This window comes from Erinaceus europaeus, chromosome 1 (assembly GCF_950295315.1).
Source record: "Erinaceus europaeus chromosome 1, mEriEur2.1, whole genome shotgun sequence".
Lineage (NCBI taxonomy): Eukaryota > Metazoa > Chordata > Mammalia > Eulipotyphla > Erinaceidae > Erinaceus > Erinaceus europaeus.
Window position 1 is genome coordinate 186,690,965 of NC_080162.1, and position 22,046 is coordinate 186,713,010.

General features: G+C 40.0%; 1 protein-coding gene across 2 annotated transcripts; it reads left to right on the plus strand.

The window, feature by feature from the left end:
* Positions 1-939: 939 nt before the first annotated feature.
* Positions 940-19,418, plus strand: COPS5 (COP9 signalosome subunit 5). 2 transcript variants are annotated; one of them, XM_016190006.2, is made up of 8 exons: positions 940-1,248; positions 5,375-5,609; positions 7,254-7,382; positions 8,891-8,956; positions 10,777-10,862; positions 12,723-12,834; positions 17,442-17,590; positions 19,191-19,418. In XM_016190006.2, exons 2-8 carry the CDS (start codon positions 5,424-5,426, stop codon positions 19,273-19,275), a joined length of 813 nt encoding a protein of 270 aa, XP_016045492.1. In that variant the 5' UTR covers positions 940-1,248; positions 5,375-5,423; the 3' UTR covers positions 19,276-19,418. The 2 variants fall into 2 exon arrangements, with proteins under 2 accessions (XP_016045492.1, XP_007527171.1); XM_007527109.2 differs by having other exon boundaries at positions 941-1,240.
* The last annotated feature ends 2,628 nt before the right edge of the window (positions 19,419-22,046 follow it).

The following is a 22,046-nucleotide window of genomic DNA, read 5'->3' on the forward strand; positions in this document are numbered from 1 at the left end:
TTTTAAAAGAAAAATGTGTATATAATTCAATATCGGGGCCGGGTGATTGAGCCCATATGTTACAGTGTGCAAGGAAGGACCCGGGTTCAAGCCCCTGGCCCCCACCTGCAGGGGGAAAGCTTCACAAGTGGTGAAGCAGGGCCGCAGGTATCTCCCTTCTCTCTCAATTTCTGCCTGTCTCTATCCAATAAATAAATAAAGATAATTTAAAAAATATATTTTTAGATAACTCAGTATCTATGCTAGGTCTTAGGGATAAAACACAGGTGACAGATCTGGTAATTTGGAATTTAAAAATCTAGTGAAAGTGAGGGAGAGAAAGGTGAATACCTAACGCATTGTATTAAATGTTGGAGAAAAACAAATAGGTTGCTGAGGCTAATCCAGTCTTGGGGGAAATAAATTCAAAGAGAAATACTGGAGACTGGGTTGTAACCCATCCTAAGTATACTAATAGTCATAAGTATGTCAGTGTTCACAAACATGCCAAAAAAGCACAATCGCAATAATCCGTGAGCGCCCAGAACCGCCTCTAAATGCTGGAGAACCTTTATGCATAATGCTTAACCACCGCGACCCCGCAGGATTTTAAGCTGGTGCCGCTAAGCGGAAGTAAAATGCCATATTTACGTTTCCGTTTCTCCATAGTTAGGTGATGCACCCAGTAATCACGTGGCGGGAGCCGAGCCTGCGCAGTAGGAACAAAGAAGGTCAATTCCTGTTTCTGGCAAACCGTTAACATGCCCGTCTTCCGGTGAGGAGGGCGATACCATTCCTACATACATTCACTATATGTATCCTAATTCACAGTTATATAATTCTCCGCCATACTATGCCCTCATGGCAGCCTCAAGGATCTTTCTATGTCCAACTGCAACGTAACTGCTGTTTGTAACGGGAACATCAGTAGAGGGCCCCGTCATCTCTGTATGGTCTGTACCCAATTGACTTCCGGTTCTAGGTGTCATGGCCGCCAAGACAACCTAGTACGAACCTGGCGTCTGTGGTGGGGAGGGTCGGAGGCCCACACCCAGAATCGTGTCGGGGTAAAGTTGTGTCTCGGCTGTAGAAGTGACAGTTTCTCCAATTGCTCGGTGATGGCGGCGTCCGGGAGTAGCATGGCCCAGAAAACTTGGGAATTGGCCAACAATATGCAGGAAGCCCAGAGTATCGATGAAATCTACAAATACGACAAGAAACAGCAACAAGAAATCCTGGCGGCGAAGCCCTGGACTAAGGAGTGAGGAGGTCCCTGGCGAGACACAGGGGAGGGGAGGGATTGCGGGAGCTGAAGAGAACGGGGGAGTGGAAGTTGAAAGGCGTGGAGAGTTTTATGGGGTTTTTTGGTGTGTATGCCAGGAGGAGAATCACTATGTTCCTAAGAGAGTTTGCTCCCGGTTTTATCCTCTTTAAGTTCCTCCACAGAGGTTTGCTTCCACTCCCTCTTTGTGTCTCTTTAATCCATTTGTTGATGGAAGGCTAGAAGGACTGCTGGTGATTTGAATGGTCACTTCTGTGGAGTCTGTACATTGCACACACTTGGGGGTGGGTGCGGGGCGGCCCTTGTGCTGGCCCCAGACTGGAAACTGCAGCCGTTTCCAGAAATTGAACCCGCTCTGGGGTCTCTAAATAGCTGTGAGTCATCGTTTAGACATCTGTGTATTTGCTGGTCTGGCGGTGGTTTATTACAGAGGCCCACAGCGGTTCTACCCAGTCTCCCACACTGTTATTCTACTAGCTTACATAAACCAGAAATTCTCTCAGTAGAGTTTTAAATCTCTTGGGTCTTTGCAGTGTCCACCCATCCTGGAGAAACTGATTCTCTTAGAGAATGAAGAGAACGCAATCTCTAATGGTTAGAAAAGAGAGAGAGTAATAAAAAACATGCTTTATCTGCCTTGCAGTTTTGTTTTTACTAGGCGAACTTTTTTTAAAAAAATTTTTACATACACCCCCCCCCTTTTCTTTTTTAACCAGAGCACCCAGTTGTTGTTGTTGTTGTTGTTTTCAAATAAGATAGTACGCAGACATATCAACTTAATTCTTAATCTCACTGAAGCACTTAACTTCAAGAGTGCGAAGATCATATCTCACAGGTGTCACTAATTAGTAAGATGCCCTTGGGAACATTTTCGTAACCATTTTTTAATTTGTAGAATGGAAGTCAGATCTAGTTACTAGTAATGTTATAGAGACTAGGTGACGTAATATATACAACACATGCATTAGAAATACAGTAGTTCCCCCCCCCCCCCGCAGTAAGTGGAAAAGTAGTCATAATTCATCATATGTGAGCACACATCTTAAGTTTGCTCAGGACTGCTACTCTAGAATGAACTGGTTATTTTGCCCGGTTCTTTACTTGCTACATTAACAATCTATGTGTTTTAGGTTGATGGAGCCCATTAAATATTTGGCAACTATCAGGTAGCCTCAGTGACTGTGGTCTAATCATATTAAATCTATCTTGGGCTGTAGCATTGTGATAGAAATCAACTACACAGATGGCAAACTGAAATAGTGATCATAGTAGAACTGACGATAATAGTGCTACATTTTCAATCTTGAGCTTGAGTTCATAGAATCTTTAACCTTCAGTATACTTCTTTAGAGTACTACAGGAGATAAATTAACATTTTTAAAGATTTATTTATGTGTTTGAACACCAGCGTACTGGGTTAAGCACACATAGTAAGAAGAGCAAGGATCAAGGTTTGAGCCCCCAGTTCTCCACTTGTGGGGGGGGTCACTTCACAAGCAGTGAAGCAGGTATGCTGCAGTGTCTGTCTTTCTCTCCCCCCTCTCTATCTCCCCTCTCCCTCAATTTCTCTCTGTCCTATCCAGTAAAACAGAAAAAATGGCCAACAGAAGAAGTGGATTTGTAGTGCAGGCATCGAACCCCAGCAATAACCCTGGAGGCAAAAAAAAAAAAAAAAGATTTATTTATCACAAGAGAAAGAGCCAGGGTATCACTCTGGCATATCAGTGCCAAGGGGGCAGGGATTGAACCTTTAATCTTTAGTACTTCAGGCATGAAAGCCTCTTTGCATAACTATGATACTATCTCCCCAGCCCAGGATCTGTACATTTAAGTTCAGTGCAAAACTTAATAACAACTTATACTTATTAAGGAGTTAGCATGTGTCAGACAATAAGCTAAGCATTTAATATGTGTTATGTCACCTGTATGCCATTTCTTAACAGTGAAATATCCGTACATACAGGTAGGGAAACTGAAGCACAGACATCCAGCGGAAATCTCAAGGTCGTAGCTCAAACTTGGTATTGCATGATTCAGACCTAGGCAGATGTGTGTCAGAGCCAACATTAAGTCAGAAGGTGCAGCCTAGGAGTAATTAGGCATTGGGGTCCAGTAGTGTTGCACCTAGGCTAATAAGTTACAAGGGACTCTAGTTCAAATCCCTGGCCCCCAGCTGCAGAGAGGAAGCTTCACAAATGGTGAAGCAGTGCTGCAGATGCCTCTTTTTATTCCTATTTTTCTCTGCCTCTATCCAATAAATAAAAAATATTTTTAATATTTAATTTTTAACCTTTTATTTATTGCATATGAGAGAGTTTCACATGAGGGAGAGTCAAAGTCAGTGCACCACTCCAGTACATGTGGTGCTGGGATAAAACTAGGAACTGCAGGCATGAAAGACATGTTCTCCCAGTTAACCTACTTCCCCAGGTACCTTTTTTTTTTTTTTTCCACACCAGAGCACTGTTCATCTCTGGCTTATGGTGATGCAGGGGATTGAACCTGGGACTTTGGAGCCTCAGGCATGAAAGTCTCTTTGCATAACCATATCTGCCCCTGCCCCATATTTATTTACTTATTTTTTGCCTCCAGGGTTATTGTTGGGACTCAGAACCTGCACTATGAATCCACTGCTCCTGGAGGCCATTTTTCCCATTTTGTTGCCCTTATTACACTTGTTGTCATTATTATTGTTGTCATTGCTGCTGTTGTTGTTGGATAGGACAGAGAGAAATCAAGATAGGAGGGGGAGACACACAGAGAGAGAAAGACCTGCAGACCTGCTTCACAGCCCATGAAATGATCCCCCTGCAGGTGGGGAGCCAGGGGCTCCAACTGGGATCCTTACGCCTGTCCTTGTGCCTCGCGTCATGTGCACTGAATCCACTGCATTACCGCGCCCGCCCCCCCCCCCCCCCCCCGTACCTATTTATTTTTTTAATGAGAGAGAAAAAGAAATACCAAGGACTGCTCAACTCTGGCTTCAGATAATTGAGCCTGTAACTTGTTAATTTTATGTTTTGGACATGTGTTACCCAAAATTATCTTTCACTTAAAAACAGCATATGCTATAGTTTTTCTGTATACCATTCTTTTATTATATGTATTGTCCTCTTTCCTTTTTTTTTTTTTTAATTGATGTCACACTGGCTTACAAGATGGCATATATCTTAGGACTACAATGGTGGTGCTGGGGATTGAGTCTGGGACTTCAGAGCTTCAGGCATGAAAGTTGTTTGTATAGCCATTATACTGCCTCCCCAGCCTAATAAGTAAAATATTTTAAAAAGAATAGATACATCCAGCCATAATTAATGAATGGAGAAAATGTCTTGAACTTGCCATGTGACTGACTCTCTTTCTGCTCAGTTTTCCCCTTTCCTTACAGAGAAATACCTTCCAGTACCATGATGTGTATTTTATCCCCTATAGAAAATTCTTCTCTTTCCTATTTTTTGTTTTCTTTCCTACATTCTATACTTTTTTTTAAAAAAAGATTTACTGTTTTTGTTTTGTTTTTTGAGAGAGGTAAGAGAGACCAGAGCACTGCTCAGCTCTCGCATAAGTGGGTGCCAGGGGTCGAACCTGCAGTCTTTGGGCCGAAGTCCTGCAGGTCTGTGCCCTTGAGAGGTGTGTTAAATGTAGGGACCCCATTCTGAACTACTGCTCCCCTTCTGTCACTGTAAATCCTCCAGTGCGGATTTATTATAATCACAACAAGTCTTCGGAAAGTTTCCTTTTTATAAAAAAATTTTTTTTTCTATGACCTTAATTTTTTTTCCTTTGGCTGAAGGGGCCTCATGTATATGTGATTTTACAGCTCCTCAACCAACATTTCTTAATTCTTTTTCATTTCATATGTATATATATATATATATAGAGAGAGAGAGAGAGAGAGACAGAGAGACAGAGAGAGAGGGAGAACGAGCAAGCACAGAAGAGACGCCGAGCACCACTTGTGGATTAGCAGTGCCGTTGTGCTCCCTTATGCTGCTGAGGCTCAGATGGAGGCTTTGGGCACAATAGAGTGGCTAGAGCTTGTGCTTTACTGACGCAGCTGTCTCTCAGCTCTTAATGTCTAATTTTTGTTTGAACCATGCTTTTGTTTTGTAGTCACCACTACTTTAAGTACTGTAAAATCTCAGCATTGGCCTTACTGAAAATGGTGATGCATGCCAGATCTGGAGGCAACTTGGAAGTGATGGGTCTGATGCTGGGAAAGGTGGATGGTGAAACCATGATCATTATGGACAGTTTTGCTTTGCCTGTAGAGGGCACTGAAACCCGAGTAAACGCTCAGGCCGCCGCGTATGAGTACATGGCTGCGTATATAGAAAACGCCAAACAGGTAAAATGCTTTAGATTTTAGTCACTACAGGTTAAGGTTCTCATGGTGACTTCTGAGTTTCTGAATTTAAGATTATTCTCTTGACATTGATATTTATATACCTCGAATATTGTCAGTGACATATACAAAATGTGTGTGCGTATATGTATGTATATATATTTGCATATATATATATTTGCATGGATATTTCTTTAAATATTCACATTCAGAAGAGTCCTCATGACAGAAAAGAATTTGACTGTGTGTGTGAAATGATGTCAACTAAACTTTTTGTGATGATTATTTTCCAAAATACACATAAATCATGTGCACTTGAATATAATTTAGTGTTGTATGCCAATTATACCTTTTTAAAATATATATATATTTTTTTATTTATTTATTCATGAGAAATGATAGGAGAGAGAAAGAACCAGACATCACTCTGGTACATGTACTGCCAGGAATTGAAACTTGGGACCTCATGCTTGAGAGTCCAAAGCCTTACCCACTGCCCACTTCTCAGACCACTGTCAATTATATCTCAATAAAAACCTTAACATCTAAAAATTGTCACACTCACCAGGTGTGTGTGTGCTTACTGACAAAAGAATAGAAACAAATTAAATGCTCCTGAATAGAAAAATACTTCAGTAAATTATTATTTTTTAATATTTGTTTATTCCTTTTTGTTGCCCTTGTTTTATTGTTGTAGTTGTTATTATTGATGTTGTTGTTGGATAGGACAGAGAGAAATGGAGAGAGGAGGGGAAGACAGAGGGGATAAGAAAGAGACACCTGCAGACCTGCTTCACTGCTTGTGAAGTGACCCCTGCAGCTGGAGAGCTGGGGGCTCGAACTGTGCATCCTTAGGCCGGTCCTTGTGCTTTGTGCCACTGAGCTACCGCCCGACTCCCAGTAAATTATTTAATATAGGTTTCCTCCGCTGTCCAGAAGTAGAATGTCCCTATTTCATGTGATTTGGTAGAGTTTGGGGGTGCTTTTTTTTTTTTATATAAGTTAATTATGGCGCTAGGAAATATTACTACTAATAGATTTTTTTTTCTTTAATGATAATGGTAGTGATCTATCAGATCACACCAAATGGGAACATTCTGCTTTAAAATAGTGGAGGGAAAATGTGTCCTTATAAAGAAGTGCTAGCCAATCCCTAAAAATAAGTAAATATATATAAATAGTTATGGAACAAACTTCAGAATATTTTCTTGAGTAGAAAAGCAAAATATATAACACTTTGTATGTAGTGTGCTTTTATTAATTAGTGTTTATGTAGAGAATATTCAATATGCAAGGAGTTTCTTTGGAATGGCATATTAATGATTGACAAGAGTGGTATTGTCAGAGAAACGGAATAATTGAGGGGATGGTGAAAAGACTAATACTGATATTGCCTGTACTAATGTAGCCTGTACCTTGCTAATTTTATGTTTTGGGCATGTGTTACCCAAAGTTATCTTTCACTTAAAAACAGCATATGCTATAGTATTTCTGTATACCATTCCTTTATTATATGTATTGTTCTCTTTTTTTTTTTTTAATTGTCACATTGGCTTACAAGATGGCATTTATCTTGGGAAATCATTGCTGTATCTATTCAGTATATGTTCTTACCACACCTGCCCACTCTTGCTCTTTTTATGTTAGGTTGGCCGCCTTGAAAATGCAATTGGCTGGTATCATAGCCACCCTGGTTATGGCTGCTGGCTTTCTGGGATTGATGTTAGTACTCAGATGCTCAACCAGCAGTTCCAGGAACCATTCGTGGCAGTAGTTGTAAGTATTTTTTAAAGCTAGCTTTAAGTTCTTCATGAAGAAGTACTACAGCAAGTACAAGAAAGAAAAACTGGGGGCGTGGGGGGCCAAGTTCTTATGCCCATCTCCCTATGTTTGAATTTAAATTCTACCTCTTGTGAGCCTGGAAGTGGAACAGCAGTGGAACTCTGGGTTTGCAAGCATGGGGTCCTTGCTTCAATCCCTGGTGCCAAATATGCCAGAATGCTGCTCAGTCCTCTGGCCTGCCTCTGCTTCCCTCCCCCTGCCACCCCCCAAATATGTGTGTGTGCTGCGAAATAAACAAGTCATTAAAAATAAATAAGATCTACCTCTTGGTTGGGACTTGACCAAGTTAGTTGAATTTTCTGTGTTTTTTTTCCCCCACTATGTAAATTAAGGGTGATTATAGTACCTGTGTCTCTGAAGATTTATATTTGAGAGAGCAAAGCAGCACTCTGACATAAGCAGTGTCACACAGGCAAGGCATGCGCTGTACCCACAAAGCTGCTTCCCTGGCTGCTATTCCAAGTTACAGTACAAGTTCCTCTGAGAGAGAAGAACATTGTTCATCTAGCAAAATGAAAAACGATTACTTTTAGAGAGAAAATATTTGAATTTTGTATATATATATATATATATATATATATATATTTTTTTTTTTTACCAGAGCACTGCTCAGCTGTGGCTTACAGCAGTGTGGAGGATTGAACCTAGGACTTGAGTGCCTCAGACATGAAAGTCTCTTTGCATAGCCATTATGCTATACCCCCACCCTGAATTATATTCTTAATGGCATAATAACTAAATCTAAACTCTTAATTTGTAAATTAATAAACTGAGGCATTTCTGTTCTTACCCATTTTTTTTTTATCTTTTTAATATCTTTATTCACTTAATGGATAGAGACAGCCAGAAATTGAGGGGGGAAGATAGAGACAGAGAGAGACACACTTGCAGCCTTACTTCACCACTTGCAAAGCTTTCCCCCTGCAGGTGGAGGGAGGCGGGACTCAAACCTAGGTCCTTGCACATGGTAATATGTGCACTTAACCAGGTGTGCCACCTCTAGCCCCTCTCCTTACCCATTTTATTAAACTCATTTTTTAATTTTATTTTTTACCTAACATTTGGGTATTACTTTATGTATATATACATATATATACATATTTATGTATTTCTATGTATTAGATAGAAACAGGAAGAAATTCAGGGGGAAATAAGAGTGACAGAGAGACCCCCTACAGCGCTATTTCATTGCTTGTGAAATGCCCCCCCTCCGTAGGGACCAGGGGCTTTAACCCATGTCCTTGCACATTATGTAACGTGCACTCTACCAGCTGTGCCACTGCCCAGCCCATGGCTATTTTAAATAGTGTGTTTGTGTGTTTGTGTGTGTGTGTGTGTGTGTGTATGTGGTGTCATGTACATTTGCATCCTAGGCTTGTAGTTACACAAATGGGAGAATATAATGATGTCTAGTAATCATAGCAACTGTATCTTTCTTATAGATTGATCCAACAAGAACAATATCTGCAGGGAAAGTCAACCTTGGGGCTTTTAGGACATACCCAAAGGTAATTTTTCAAATTATAAATCTTTAACTTTTAAAACTCCAGACATTTGACTTATCTTTTCATGTTTTTGTGATTAATAGTAGGTTGCAAGACTGTAAGATTACAGAGTACAGTACCACAGCACACGCACCATCAGATTTCCCTGTCTCCAGCCTCCCACCTTCCGAAGAAAACTACCACAGTCCTCAGAAATCTTAGAAACTGTTTGCTGCCTTCTGTTGTTTTGTTTGGTTGTGGCTTTTTTTCTCTCAAGTTCATGTGTGTGTATCAGATCTCTAGATTCCACATATAAGTGAAACTATCCATTAGTTTTGACTTATTAGTGATTTAATATTGATTTACAAAATTATGAGATAACAGGAGTATAATTCCACACAGTTCCCATCATCAGAGTTCTGTGTCATTCCTGTTCCCTACATTGAGAACTGCAGTAGTTCTCCCAAGGTCATGGATCTGGGTGACTATTATCTCTATGACTATCTGTTTGTATACATCTGCCCACTTATTCTATGGTTTTGCCTTCTCTTCCTTTCTAAGTCACACCTATACTTATTACTACTTCTAAAAGTCCTTTTTTCCTCTTCTCTCTTGGGGTCCTGATGGAACTGGAGTTCAGAACCCTCTTCCCCTAACATTTCTCCCCCTCTGAGAGTACGGACCAAAGTTCTTTATGGGGGTCAAAAGATAGGAGTTCTGGCTTCTATAATTACTTATCTGATAGGCATAGGTATTAGCAGGTCAATCCATTACCTCCAGCCTATTTTTTTGTTTGTTTGTTTTTTTGCCTCCAGGGTTATTGCTGGGGCTCAGTGCCTGCACCATGAATCCACTGCTCCTGGAGGCCTTTTTTTTTTCTTCCCCTTTTGTTGTCCTTGTTGTAACCTTATTGTGGTTGTTGTTGTTGGATAGGATGGAGGGAGATGGGGAAGACAGAGAGGGGGAGAGAAAGACACCTGCAGACCTGCTTCAGCACTTGTGAAGCGACTCCCCTGCAGGTGGAAGCCGGGGTCCCGTGCACTTAACCCACTGCACTACCGCCTGGTCATCGTCATGTGTCTCCCCCCCACCACCACCAGCTTATTTCTGTCTTTCCCTAGTGGGGTAGGGCTCTGAAGAGGTGAGGTTTTGAATTATTTTTAATGATGTGTTATGGTTTCCCCTGTATCATGTGTTACGATTTATCCTAAAATAATAAAAAAATATGGGAGTCGGGTAGTAGCGCAGCGGGTTAAGCACATGTGTAGCAAAGCGCAAGGACTGGCGTAAGGATCCCGGTTCGAGCCCCCGGCTCCCCACCTCCAGGGGAGTCGCTTCACAGGCAGTGAAGCAGGTCTGCAGGTGTCTGTCTTTCTCTTCCCCTCTCTGTCTTCCCCTCCTCTCTCCATTTCTCTCTGTCCTATCCAACAACGACACCAACTACAACAATAAAACAAGAGCAACAAAAGGAAATAAATATGTTAAAATAAATAAGTAAATAATCTTTACAAAATAGCTACCACAGATAGTCTTTAGAATCTATTTGTGTCATATTGTCCTTATTTGCTAGTTGGTATCTATGTACTTGTGATAGTCTGACAGATACTAGAGAAACAAGGCTAAATATATCTTTTCTTCCCTGGGGAGAACAGGTGGACTGAAATAAGTATTAGTGTGTACATTACCTAAGGATGAGACAAATGCCTTTCTAAGCAAACCCAACCTGCAAGTTAAAAAAGGATAGAAGCAATAATTTTTTAAATATAATATCTATATTTAATATTTGGCTTTCCAAAATTAGTGTCCTTTCTATAAATAGAAAACATGTTTGTTTATTTGTTTAGGGTTACAAACCTCCTGATGAAGGACCTTCTGAATACCAAACCATCCCACTTAATAAAATAGAAGACTTTGGTGTACACTGCAAACAGTGAGTAACTTAAACATGTATTTTAAGCCAAAAATCTAGAAACCCTTAATTTTATAGCTGAGCAAAAGTTCAGATGAGATGTACTTCATAATGCCTTTTAAAATAATAGCAAGAACATCTGAATTTTTCATGAATAATGCTTGCTTCTCAACCAACCATAAATGTTTTATCAACACACAGTTTATTAGACCATTAATGATATTAATAACTGAGAGAAGTTGTATTTCTGGATTGGCTTATGACAGCATGTTTATATATGTGACTGTATCCAATTTCTATTTAGCACCACCATAGGCCAGAGCTGAGCAGTGCTCTGGTAAAAATAAAAAATTGTTCCAAAAGTTAAAATTATATGACCCCCCACTGAATGGCATTTCTTTAAGGAGGTGAGCCTTGAAAGTCTATGAACACGTCTCAGTTCTAAAAGCATTAGGAAAACAATGAAGATAGTCTTCTTCTAAATGTTCCTCACCACCTTTTTATCATTTTGACTTAAGCTACCATTCCTTACCAAAACACTGGCTACCTAACTAGTGTTCCTGCTTATTTCCACCCGTTAAAGATCTTTTCGTCAGCTAAAACCTGTTTCTCTTTCTCAGAATGACTTCTCATCTCACAGATAAGATCCATAGTCTTTTATAATGAACTAAGCTGTCTGAGCTCATCTTTTTACCATTGAACCTTTTTTCTGTCATATCTCCTAGTAGTAATCATTTTATGCCTGTCAGAAGTACAAGGCAGGCTTCAACCTCATGACCTTTGCACTTTCTCTTCACTCCATCGGAACAGTCTTGCTTCTGTGTGGCTCTCTGTCAGCTTCAAGGAATACCTTGACTAAAGTTGTGCTGCTACTTCTTTCTTCCTTTCTTTCTTTCTTTCTTTCAATATTTTATTTATTTATTTATTTATTCCCTTTTGTTGCCCTTGTTGTTTTATTGTAGTTATTGTTGTTGTTGTTGGATAGGACAGAGAGAAATGGAGAGAGGAGGGGAAGACAGAGAGGAGGAGAGAAAGATAGACACCTGTAGACCTGCTTCACCTGTGAAGGGACTCCCCTGCAGGTGGGGAGCCGGGGTTCGAACCAGGATCCTTATGCCGGTCCTTGTGCTTTGCGCCACCTGCGCTTACCCTGCTGCGCTACAGGCCGACTCCCTCTCTCTTTCTTCTTTTATTGGATAGAGAAATTGAGGTGGGGGAGAGACCTGCTGTACTGCTTGACTGCTTGTGAAGTTCCCCCCTGCAGGCAGGAACTGGGAACTTGAAGCTCCTTGGCATTGTAACATGTAAACTCTACCAGGCCACTGCTTGGCCCCCTGCTCTTTCGTCTTGAGAAAATTTCAGAACTTCTAAAATTGGATTTGTTTCTTTCTTAATATTTGATTTATTATTTATTGGCTAGAGTCAGAGAGAAATTAAGAAGAGGGGGAAGTAGAGAGGGAGACACCTGTAGCACTGCTTTACCCCTTATGAAGCCACCTCCCCCACCCCTGCAGTTGGGGGGCTGAGGGATTGAACTCAGGTCCTTGCTCATTGTAGCATGTGTGCTCAACCAGGTGTCCTACTACTACTTGATCCCTAAAATTGGGTTTTTAGCCATACCTAGTTTACAGACATTCTTGACATACATTTCTCTTGAAAGGGAAGGTTATTTTTTAGTTTTAAGGTTGAAATTAGATCATTTTTATTTGCTGTACAGAAAATAGTTTAAACCATTTCTACTTGGAAGAATTGCTCCTAAGCCATGACTGTGTGACTATAAAATGTAACGCATTTAAATTTGGGTATAGCTTTTACTTGATATGGTTGATTCTCTTTTAACGTCACTAAATTTGTGCTTTTTTTTTTTTTTTTCTCTCACAGATATTATGCCTTAGAAGTGTCATACTTCAAATCTTCTTTGGATCGAAAATTGCTTGAGCTTTTGTGGAATAAATACTGGGTGAATACACTGAGTTCTTCTAGCTTGCTTACTGTAAGTATTGTACTTATAAAGAATGCTCTTAAACTTTATTTTTAAAGATTTATTTTATCACATAAGAGAGAATTTAACATGTAACAGAAGAGGGGAGAAGCCAGAGCACCACTCTGGTACATGCAGTGCCAGGGATCAAACCAGGAACCTTTAATATGTAAGTTTCATGTTCTTCATAGAAATGGTTGAGCCATTTCCTTTGTGTCTCATTTGTTACTGTAATTTACTATAATTTGTAATTTGTTACTATAATTTATTTGATGCCTAAATGTTTTTAAAGTATTTAAAGGAGTTTTATTTTTGTTTGTTTGTTTTTAACTTATTATTTCTTAATAAGAAAGAGAACCAGAACATTACTCAAGCATATATGATGGCCAGGGCTTAAACTCAAGAACCTCATATTTGAGTTCAATGCCCCACCCAAAGTACCACCTTCTGGACCAGTAAAACTTTTTTCATGGAAAGACTAGTCCAGTGAAAAACACCAGGCCAGATCTATACAGGTAGAACTAGATTGGAATACAAAGTCAAGACAAGTTTCATTTCACCTACTGTGAAACCAGGTCTGAGTGGCAAATGTGACCTGATGAGGGTGATATCTGTACATGCCTTTAAAAAAGAGGGGGCATGAGTGGCACACCTGGTTACGTGCACATGTTACCATGTGCAAGGATTAGGGTTCAAACCCTTGCTCCCCATCTGCAGGGGAGAAGCTTCACGAGTGGTGAAGGGAAGCAAATAATGCAGGTTTCTCTCTTTTTCTTTCCCTCTCTGTCTCCCCCACCCCTCTGAATTTGTCTATGTCCTATTAAATAAAAGGGGAGGAGAATTAAAAAAAAAAAAGCATTGGGAGCAGTGGATTTGTTGGTCAGGCACCAAGTCCCAGTAATAACCCTGGTGGTAATTAAAAAAATAAAAAGTAAAAAGAAAATACAGAGGAAAAGATAAAATAACTGAATTTTTTTTTGTATCAGGTGTCTCAAGTAAGACTGATTATAAGTAACAGCCAATACAACCAAAATACCTTTAAAAAATAGTATGTAAGTCACAAAGTCAAGCTTAGAGCTTCATTCAGGCAAAGTTAAAATTGCATTCCAACAATATGAGGTTCTGGTCTTGCTCAGATAGATTTCTTGTTAGTTGGCTTCAGTTTGGGTGTCTTATGAAAGCAAGGTGTTAGAATTAGCTTTACACCTGTCAACATTTTAGTGTCATGTACCAAAGAGAAGATCAAGATACATACCGTACTTACCACACACCAGCATGTTCCCAGCAGAGCCTCACAGTAATGTCCAAGTTTTGCCTAGGTCATATACCCATGCTCAAGCTTATTCTGAACCAAGAAATAAACTGGCCATCATATGTGCCTGCAGAGCTTACTGAAACAGTAGATAATGGTAGCAAGAAAAAAAAAAAAATCACTGAATGTTTTCTGGCATATAATTAAAACCTAGTGTTTAAAAGGATATTGATTTAACAAACTTCTCTGGAATAGTAGTGTAACTTTTTTTTTTTTTTGATAGTCTGGGGTTTCATACATGTATAGTTTTTTCATACTTAAGTCACTTTTTCATTCAGATAGAGAAAGATGGGGAGACACCATAGCACCAGAGCTGCCCCCAGTGCCTTGTTTCTCCCACATAACGCCAAGATACGAATCTGGCCTATGTATGCAGCAAAACAGGCACCATACCTCGTGAACTACTCCTCCAGTCTCTGTCTAGTATAACTTAATGGTAAGAATCACAAAATTTAGAATAGCATAAACTTGGTTCAGAAACATTACCACTTACTTTTCTAGCAGTGTCTGATAATCAGAAAGTCGCTTAATGTGACTAAGCCTTTCTTGAACTCAGTGGTCTTAGTGCCTAAATCCTCTGAGAGTTGAATAAAATACTTTATATTCAATGACAGAGTGCCTGGTGTATAATAAACCTCATGTTAGTGATTTGTTGTTGTTGCTATTTGGTGAATAACATCCATGGAAAAAGGCCTCGCTTAAGCATTTTTACTATTACTTTAAACACAACTCCAGGATGTTTTCTCACTTCTTTTTTTTTTTAATATTTATTTATTTGTTCCTTTTTGTTGCCCTGCCCTTGTGTTGTTGTAATTATTATTGTTGTTATTGATGTTGTCGTTGTTGGATAGGACAGAGAGAAATGGAGAGGGGAGGGGACGACAGAGAGGAGGAGAGAAAGATAGGCACCTGCAGACCTGCTTCACCACTTGTGAAGTGACTCCCCTGGAGGTGGGGAGGCAGGGGCTCAAACTGAGATCCTTATGCCGGTCCTTGTGCTTGGCAGTTTTCTCACTTCTTATCCTGAAGAGCCAGAAGTACCAAATTCCAGAAAGGATCGTAAGAAAAAAGACTTTGTTAAGTTGTTTCCTATGTGCTAGACACTATTAATTGTTCTTTCCAGGAGTCAGGTGGTAGCTCAGCAGGTTAAGTGCAGGTGACACAAAGCACAAAGACCAGTGTAAGGATCCTGGTTCGAGCACCCGACTCCCTACCTGCAGGGGAGTCATTCACAGGCAGTGAAGCAGGTCTGCAGGTATCTTTCTCTCTCCCTCTCTGTCTTCCTCTCCTCTCTCCATTTCTCTCTGTCCTATCTAACAACATCAATAACAACAACAATAAAAACTACAACAGTAAAACAAGGGCAACAAAAGGGAAAATAAATTAATTAATAGAAAAAAAAAATTAATTTAAATGTTCTTTCCTTGGAGGCAGGTGTACTAATAGCAGCCAGAAGTGACCAAGGTTCAATCCCCCAGCACCACCATAAGCCAGAGTTGAATAGAGCTCTGCTAAAAAAAAAAGAGAGAGAAAGAAAGAAAGGGGGTCAGGTGGTGGTGCACCTTATTGAGCGCACACTACAGCACACAAAGACCCAGGTGCAAGCTCCTGGTCCCACCTACGGGGGAAACTTCACGAGTGGTGAAGCAGGGCTGCAGGTGTCTCTCTGTCTCTCCCTCTCTACTTCTCTTCCCTCTCTCAATTTCTCTCTGCCTCTATCCAATAATAAATATATTTTTTTGAAAAAGAAAATAACAATTAAGTACACATTTTAAGTATACTTAAGTTTTTGTTTTTAAAAAGTATAACGTATTGAAGGGCAGATGGTAGCTTTTACTAAATGTCTGCATGAGGTCATAGAGCAACACAGTAAACTCTAGATGATCAGAGCTAGGTTGAAAGAGTTCGTCTTTGGGAGTCGGGCGGTGGCGCAGCGGGTTAAGCACACGTGGTGCAAAGTGCAAGGACCGGCATAAGGGTCCCGGTTCCGAGCCCCCAGCTCCCCACCTGCAGGGGAGTCACTTCACAGGCGGTGAAGCAGGTCTGCAGGTGTCTGTCTTTCTCTCCCCCTCTCTGTCTTCCCCTCCTCTCTCCATTTCTCTCTGTCCTATCCAAAAACGATGACATCAATAACAACAACAATAATAACCACAACAATAAAAAGGGCACAAAAAGGAATAACTAAATAAATATTTAAAAATAAATATTTAAAAAAAAGAAAGAGTTCATCTTTAAATTGGTTTACATTTTCCAACTTAGCTGCAGTCCAGAAGCAATTAATTTTATACCTAGAAAAGTTATTACAACTATTTGTAACTGTTTTAAGTACTAATTTTGTTAGTTGGGGGGGGGGGGAGGCAAACACATAGTCAGTCTTTACTAAATGCTATGAACAGTCCCCAGAATTAGTTTTTAATAGAATGGATTCTTGCCTATGCACCAAATACTGTCATTCTCCCTAATTTTCAGAGAAGGACCTGGAGACTTGGAATAGTATAGAAGCTTTCCCAAGGCCTCCCAACTAGTCTGCAGAAGAGCCAGAACCTGGACTCAGATCTATTTCAAAACCTCTCATTATAATAAGTACCACATGTAAAAAAGAAAAAACCATGTTTGATCTTTTGAGTTTGAAAGAGGAAAAACTCTAAATTATTTGGACTTTGGGATCAGTTTTGCAAATGTAACTTAACTTTATGTTTCAGTGATTATTCATAGTGAATTTTTTTTTTAAGATTTTATTTATTTATGAGAAAGATTGGAGGAAAGAGAGAAAGATCCAGACATCACTCTGGTACATGTGCTGCTGGGGATTGAACTTTGGACCTTATCTTGAGGGCCCGATGCTTTATCCACTGCCACCTCTCAGACCAAACATAGTGAAATTCTTTGTAAATAAAATATATTGCGGGAGTCGGGCTGTAGCACAACGGGTTAAGCGCAGGTGGCGCTAAGCTCAAGGACTGGCGTCAGGATCCCAGTTCGAGCCCCCGGCTCCCCACCTGCAGGCAGGTCCCTTCACAGGCTGTGAAGCAGGTCTGCAGGTGTCTGTCTTTCTCTCCCCCTCTCTGTCTTCCCCTCCTCTCTCCATTTCTCTCTGTCCTATCCAACAACAACGACATCAATAATAACTACAACAATAAAATAACAAGGGCAACAAAAGGGAATAAATAAATAAAATTAAAAAATATAAAAAAAATTTAAAAAAAAATATTGCTAGAGGGGAAATGACTTTACATAAAACATGTACATATGTTTATTACTGAAAATAACAACAGAAGGTTTGTATTCGGTACTTTTTTCTCCACAGAATGCAGACTACACCACAGGTCAGGTCTTTGATTTGTCTGAAAAGTTAGAGCAGTCAGAAGCTCAACTGGGACGAGGAAGTTTTATGTTGGGGTTAGAAACACATGACCGTAAGTCAGAAGACAAACTTGCCAAAGCTACACGGGACAGGTAAAAGCAGGTTTTTTAAATTATTATTGTTTGTTTGTTCCAAGCTTTATAAGTAATAATTGGATTCAGATTCCTCATGGTTCAACTAACATGTAACAATGACGGCTTAAAGAAGTAAGTGGTGTAACAGAGAAGCCAGTATGTCACTGAATCCAAACAAAAAACTATAAAGTGATGTTCTCATGTATCTCATTCACCCTACTCAACTTCTGAGAGAGAAAATTTTCTTTAATCTATCAAATTTCAGACTTATGTAGTGGAGGGAGAGAGACAGAGAGAGTGTGTGTTCTGGTGTCCAGAGCTTCAGCACTCAAACCAACTCCAGCTAGAAAGAAGAGACAGAGGCGGAGAGAGTAGACAGGAAACCACAGCGCAGCGCTTCTTCCAACTCGGTGGCAACCAGGCTTACAGCATCCTATGGTTTTAAGCTCACACATATCACCCAAAAAATATTTTCCCCAGCTGCTATTCTTAAATAATCCTTTACAAATCAATTTACCAAATTTTACTACCAAGAGTTTGTTAAGGAACAAACCTGATAGAATATACTTATGAAATAATTATGTCACAAAAAAAAAAAAGAAAGAAAGAATTATGGCGCTGTCTAGGTGCTTACAGGACTGGGAAAATACCAGAGTAACATTCTACTTTCACAGCAACTTTAATGTGATAACTAGAGTCAAATATGACAGGAAAACCAATTTAAATCTGTGTAAACTGGTACTTTGTTACTTTAAGAAAAAATAGACTGTTGGCAGAAATAGACAGGAAGAAGAGAAGGCAAAATGTACTAAGAACAGAAGTTAACTTGGGTTGGATTTTTTTAAAATTTTTTTAGTTATTTATTGCCTTTTGTTACCCTTGTTTCTTTTTATTGTTGTAGTTACTACTGTTGTCGACGTTGTTGCATAGGACAGAGAGAAAGGGAAAGAGAAAGAGACACCTGCAGACCTGCTTCACTACTTGTGAAGCGACTCCCCTGCAGGTGGGGAGTGGGGGGGCTCCAACCGGGATCCTTATGCCGGTCCTTGCACTTTGTGCCACCTGCGCTTAACCCGCTGTGCTACTGCCCGACTCCCAGGTTAGAATTTTTTTATTTATTTTTACCAGAGCACTGCTTACCTCTGGCTTATGACGGTGTGGACAACTGAAGCATGAGAATCTCTCTGCATAACCATTATGCTATCTCTCCTACCCACATTGTCTTTCTTTTCTGTTGGTGATAGTAAGCAATAAAGTAATCAAAGACTTGCAGATGGCTAAAAATCACAAGAGTAAACTATAAATTAGTATGATTTGAGGAATGTGAATAAAATGTGAAGACATTGAAGGTACAGTTTGAAAAGTTTCCACTTTGGGGGCCAGGCGGTAGTGCACCTGGTTAAGTATGCAAGGACTTGAATTCAAGCCCCTGGTCTCTAACTGCCGGAGGAAAGCTTCATGAGTGGTGAAGCAGGGCTGCAAGTGTCTCTGTCTCTTTCCCTATCTCTGCCCCCCCCTCCTCTCAACTTCTGTCTATCCAATAATAAAAATATTTTTTTTAATTTTTAAAAAAGAAAAAAAATTCCATTTCTTATGACATGTTTTTTTTCCATTCCAGCTGTAAGACTACCATAGAAGCTATCCATGGATTGATGTCTCAGGTTATTAAGGATAAACTGTTTAATCAAATTAACATCGCTTAGACATGCTTTTGCCTGAATGCCAGTATGAGAAAAATGTTCAAGTAACACTTTAAAACCAGTTATCAAAAGTCTGATTTGAAGTATAAGGTGCTCTGAAGTGTTTTGAATAGTAACATCCTGTAATAAAACTCTTTAAAATGAAATTGTTTTTTTTTATTGTTTTGTGGTTCTCCAAAAAAAAAAAATATATATATATATATATATATAATCAAACAGGCTGAATCCCGACTCCTCATGTTTCTCTGCTGTGGCAGTGGGCAAGGTCTGCAGCTCGTGGGCAACAGAGATGGCAACAGCAGGCACACTGGCCAGCTTGCCGATACCGAGGGTAGCAGAAGGCAGTGAGTGGGAGCAGGTGGCCAGGCCACAGGCTGAGCTCAGCTGCCTTCCAGGACCCTACAGGAAGCAGAGACTCATTGCCCCAGTCAGAAAAGAGCTGGTCTGTCTCTAGGCAACAGGGGAGGGACCAGGTTCCCAGCCCAGCTTTGCAGTCCAGTGGAAGAATGAGCCCGCATCAGGGAAACATCTGTTTGCAAAGCTGAGTGTCTGAGGGCAGGGAGCTGAGTGTCTAGAATCACTCATGCAAGGGGTTACAGAGGCCCTTACTGGTGGGTGGGACTTCTTGGGTGCTCTGGTCCACAAGCAAATCCTGGAGACCACAGGCCAGCCAAAAAGGATTAGTATAGAGCCCCCTCCCCCCTTTTTTTTTAAGGTTTATGTTATTTATTTTGTATGAGACAGACTTTCCCCATACCACTCTGGTACATGGGGATCAAACTAGGAACCTCAGGAATGTAAGTCCTATTCTCCACCAGCTTAGTTACTTACCTATTTTTTTTTTCTGTTAATTTTGTGCATCTGGGGCTCTACACATACATGATTCCACCATTGTGGGCCACAATTTTCTCTCATCCAGAAAGAAAGCCCACAGTATCACTGTCCTCCAGTGCCATACAACCTCCACGTGCTGTCAAGGCTCAAACCTGGGTCGCACACGTGACTAGGTATGTCCCCTTACCCAGTCACCTATTGCTCCTCCCAGGGGAAGTGTCTTTAATTTCCTGGTACCCTTTAGTGTTCTTTAACATGAGAGAAAGAAATTTTTACTAGAGTCTTTTTAAGTCCTGCTTTATCTAAATGAGGCAAAGATAATTTTATTTTAAGTAGAGACATTGAAAGGAAAGGGGGAGATAGGAATACAGAAGAACACCTCCAACACTGCTTCACCACTTATGAACCTTTCTTCCTGTAGGTAGACACGGGGTGGGGGGCTTGAACCTGGATCCTTGTACATTTTAACAGGTGTGCCACTGCCCAACCCCAAGTCAAAGAATTTTTTTTAATCATTGTTATTTGAGGGGGTTAATAGTTTACTGTGTAGTAATTGACATGGATACAACTTCATTGTGAGCCAGAATGCCAAAGTTCTCTTCCGCCCCCCCCACCCTTCTTCAGAGTCCTTTGCTTTGATGTGATACATACACCATGCCCAGAAAACACATTTCACTTTGTATTTTCCCTCCCTGTCCCTGTTTACTAATACCTGCATGTAAGTGAGATCATTTCAGTATTTGTCCTCTTTTTGCTTATCTCACTTAACAAGATGTCTTCAGGTTCCATCCAACATGATGGAAAGGAGATGACTTCATTTTTAACAGCTGGGTAGCATTCTGCCACGTATATATGCTATAAATTGTGCTGTGAACATAGGTATAAATAGATCTCTTCTGATAGGTGTTTCTGTTTCCTTTGGGTAAATCCCTAGAGAAAAATTGCTGGGATGTAGGGTAGGACCATTTCTAGTGTTCTGAGAAGTCTTTGGACTGTTTTCCACAATGGTCAGACCACTTTACACTCCCACCAACAGGGAAGTTGTTAGAATGTTAATAAACATTTGCTGTTTCTGACCTTTCTAAAGTATGACATTCTCACAGGTATGAAGTAATATCTCATTGTCTTTATTTGCCTTTCTCTAATAATCAGTGACTTTGAGCACTTAGTCATGTGTCTGTTGGCTAACACTCAATGAAGTTTCTGTTCATGTCCTCACCAGATTTTCTAGTGGGATTTTCTAATGTGGGTTTTCTGTTTGTTTGGTGGAGGTAATGCTATGTTTCCTGAGCTCCTTATGTATTTTAGGTATTAGTCCATTATCTGAAGTATGTTGTATAAAGATCTTCTCCCATATTATAGGATATCTTTCTGTTGGGATGACAGAATCCTTTCCAGTGAAGCTTTTCAGTTTGGTGTAGTCCCATTGATGTATTTTTGTTTTTATCTTCTTGAGCCAATTTCAAGATTTCATTTGCCATTCTAGTTGTCAGAGACACTTTTCAACTTTGCCTATACTTGCTTTTGACTATGGATTAATAATTTAAAAAATTACAATTTTTTAATGCAATACCAGGAATTGAACTCTGGGCATCACACATGCAAGACATGTGCTCTATCACTGAGCTACCTCCCTGACCCTAAACATATGATTTAATGTAACATTTTATATTCCTATGGAACATTAACCAAGTCCTATAGTTGTTTTCCTGAAAATCTAGTAATTTATTTGAGACAAAGCCTAGCACAGGTTATCTAGTCAGGCATGCAGATATTCACCAAGAGCCTTCCATTACTGAATTATCCCGGTTTTACTCTCTAGAGATAGGTTGAATAGTCTTGACGTGGCCGCCATGTCATCACCATAAAGGCTAAAGCCAATTAACAAAAACCAAAGTGTACTAGCATGAAGAAAGCAATGCAGTTAATTGTTAAGTGTT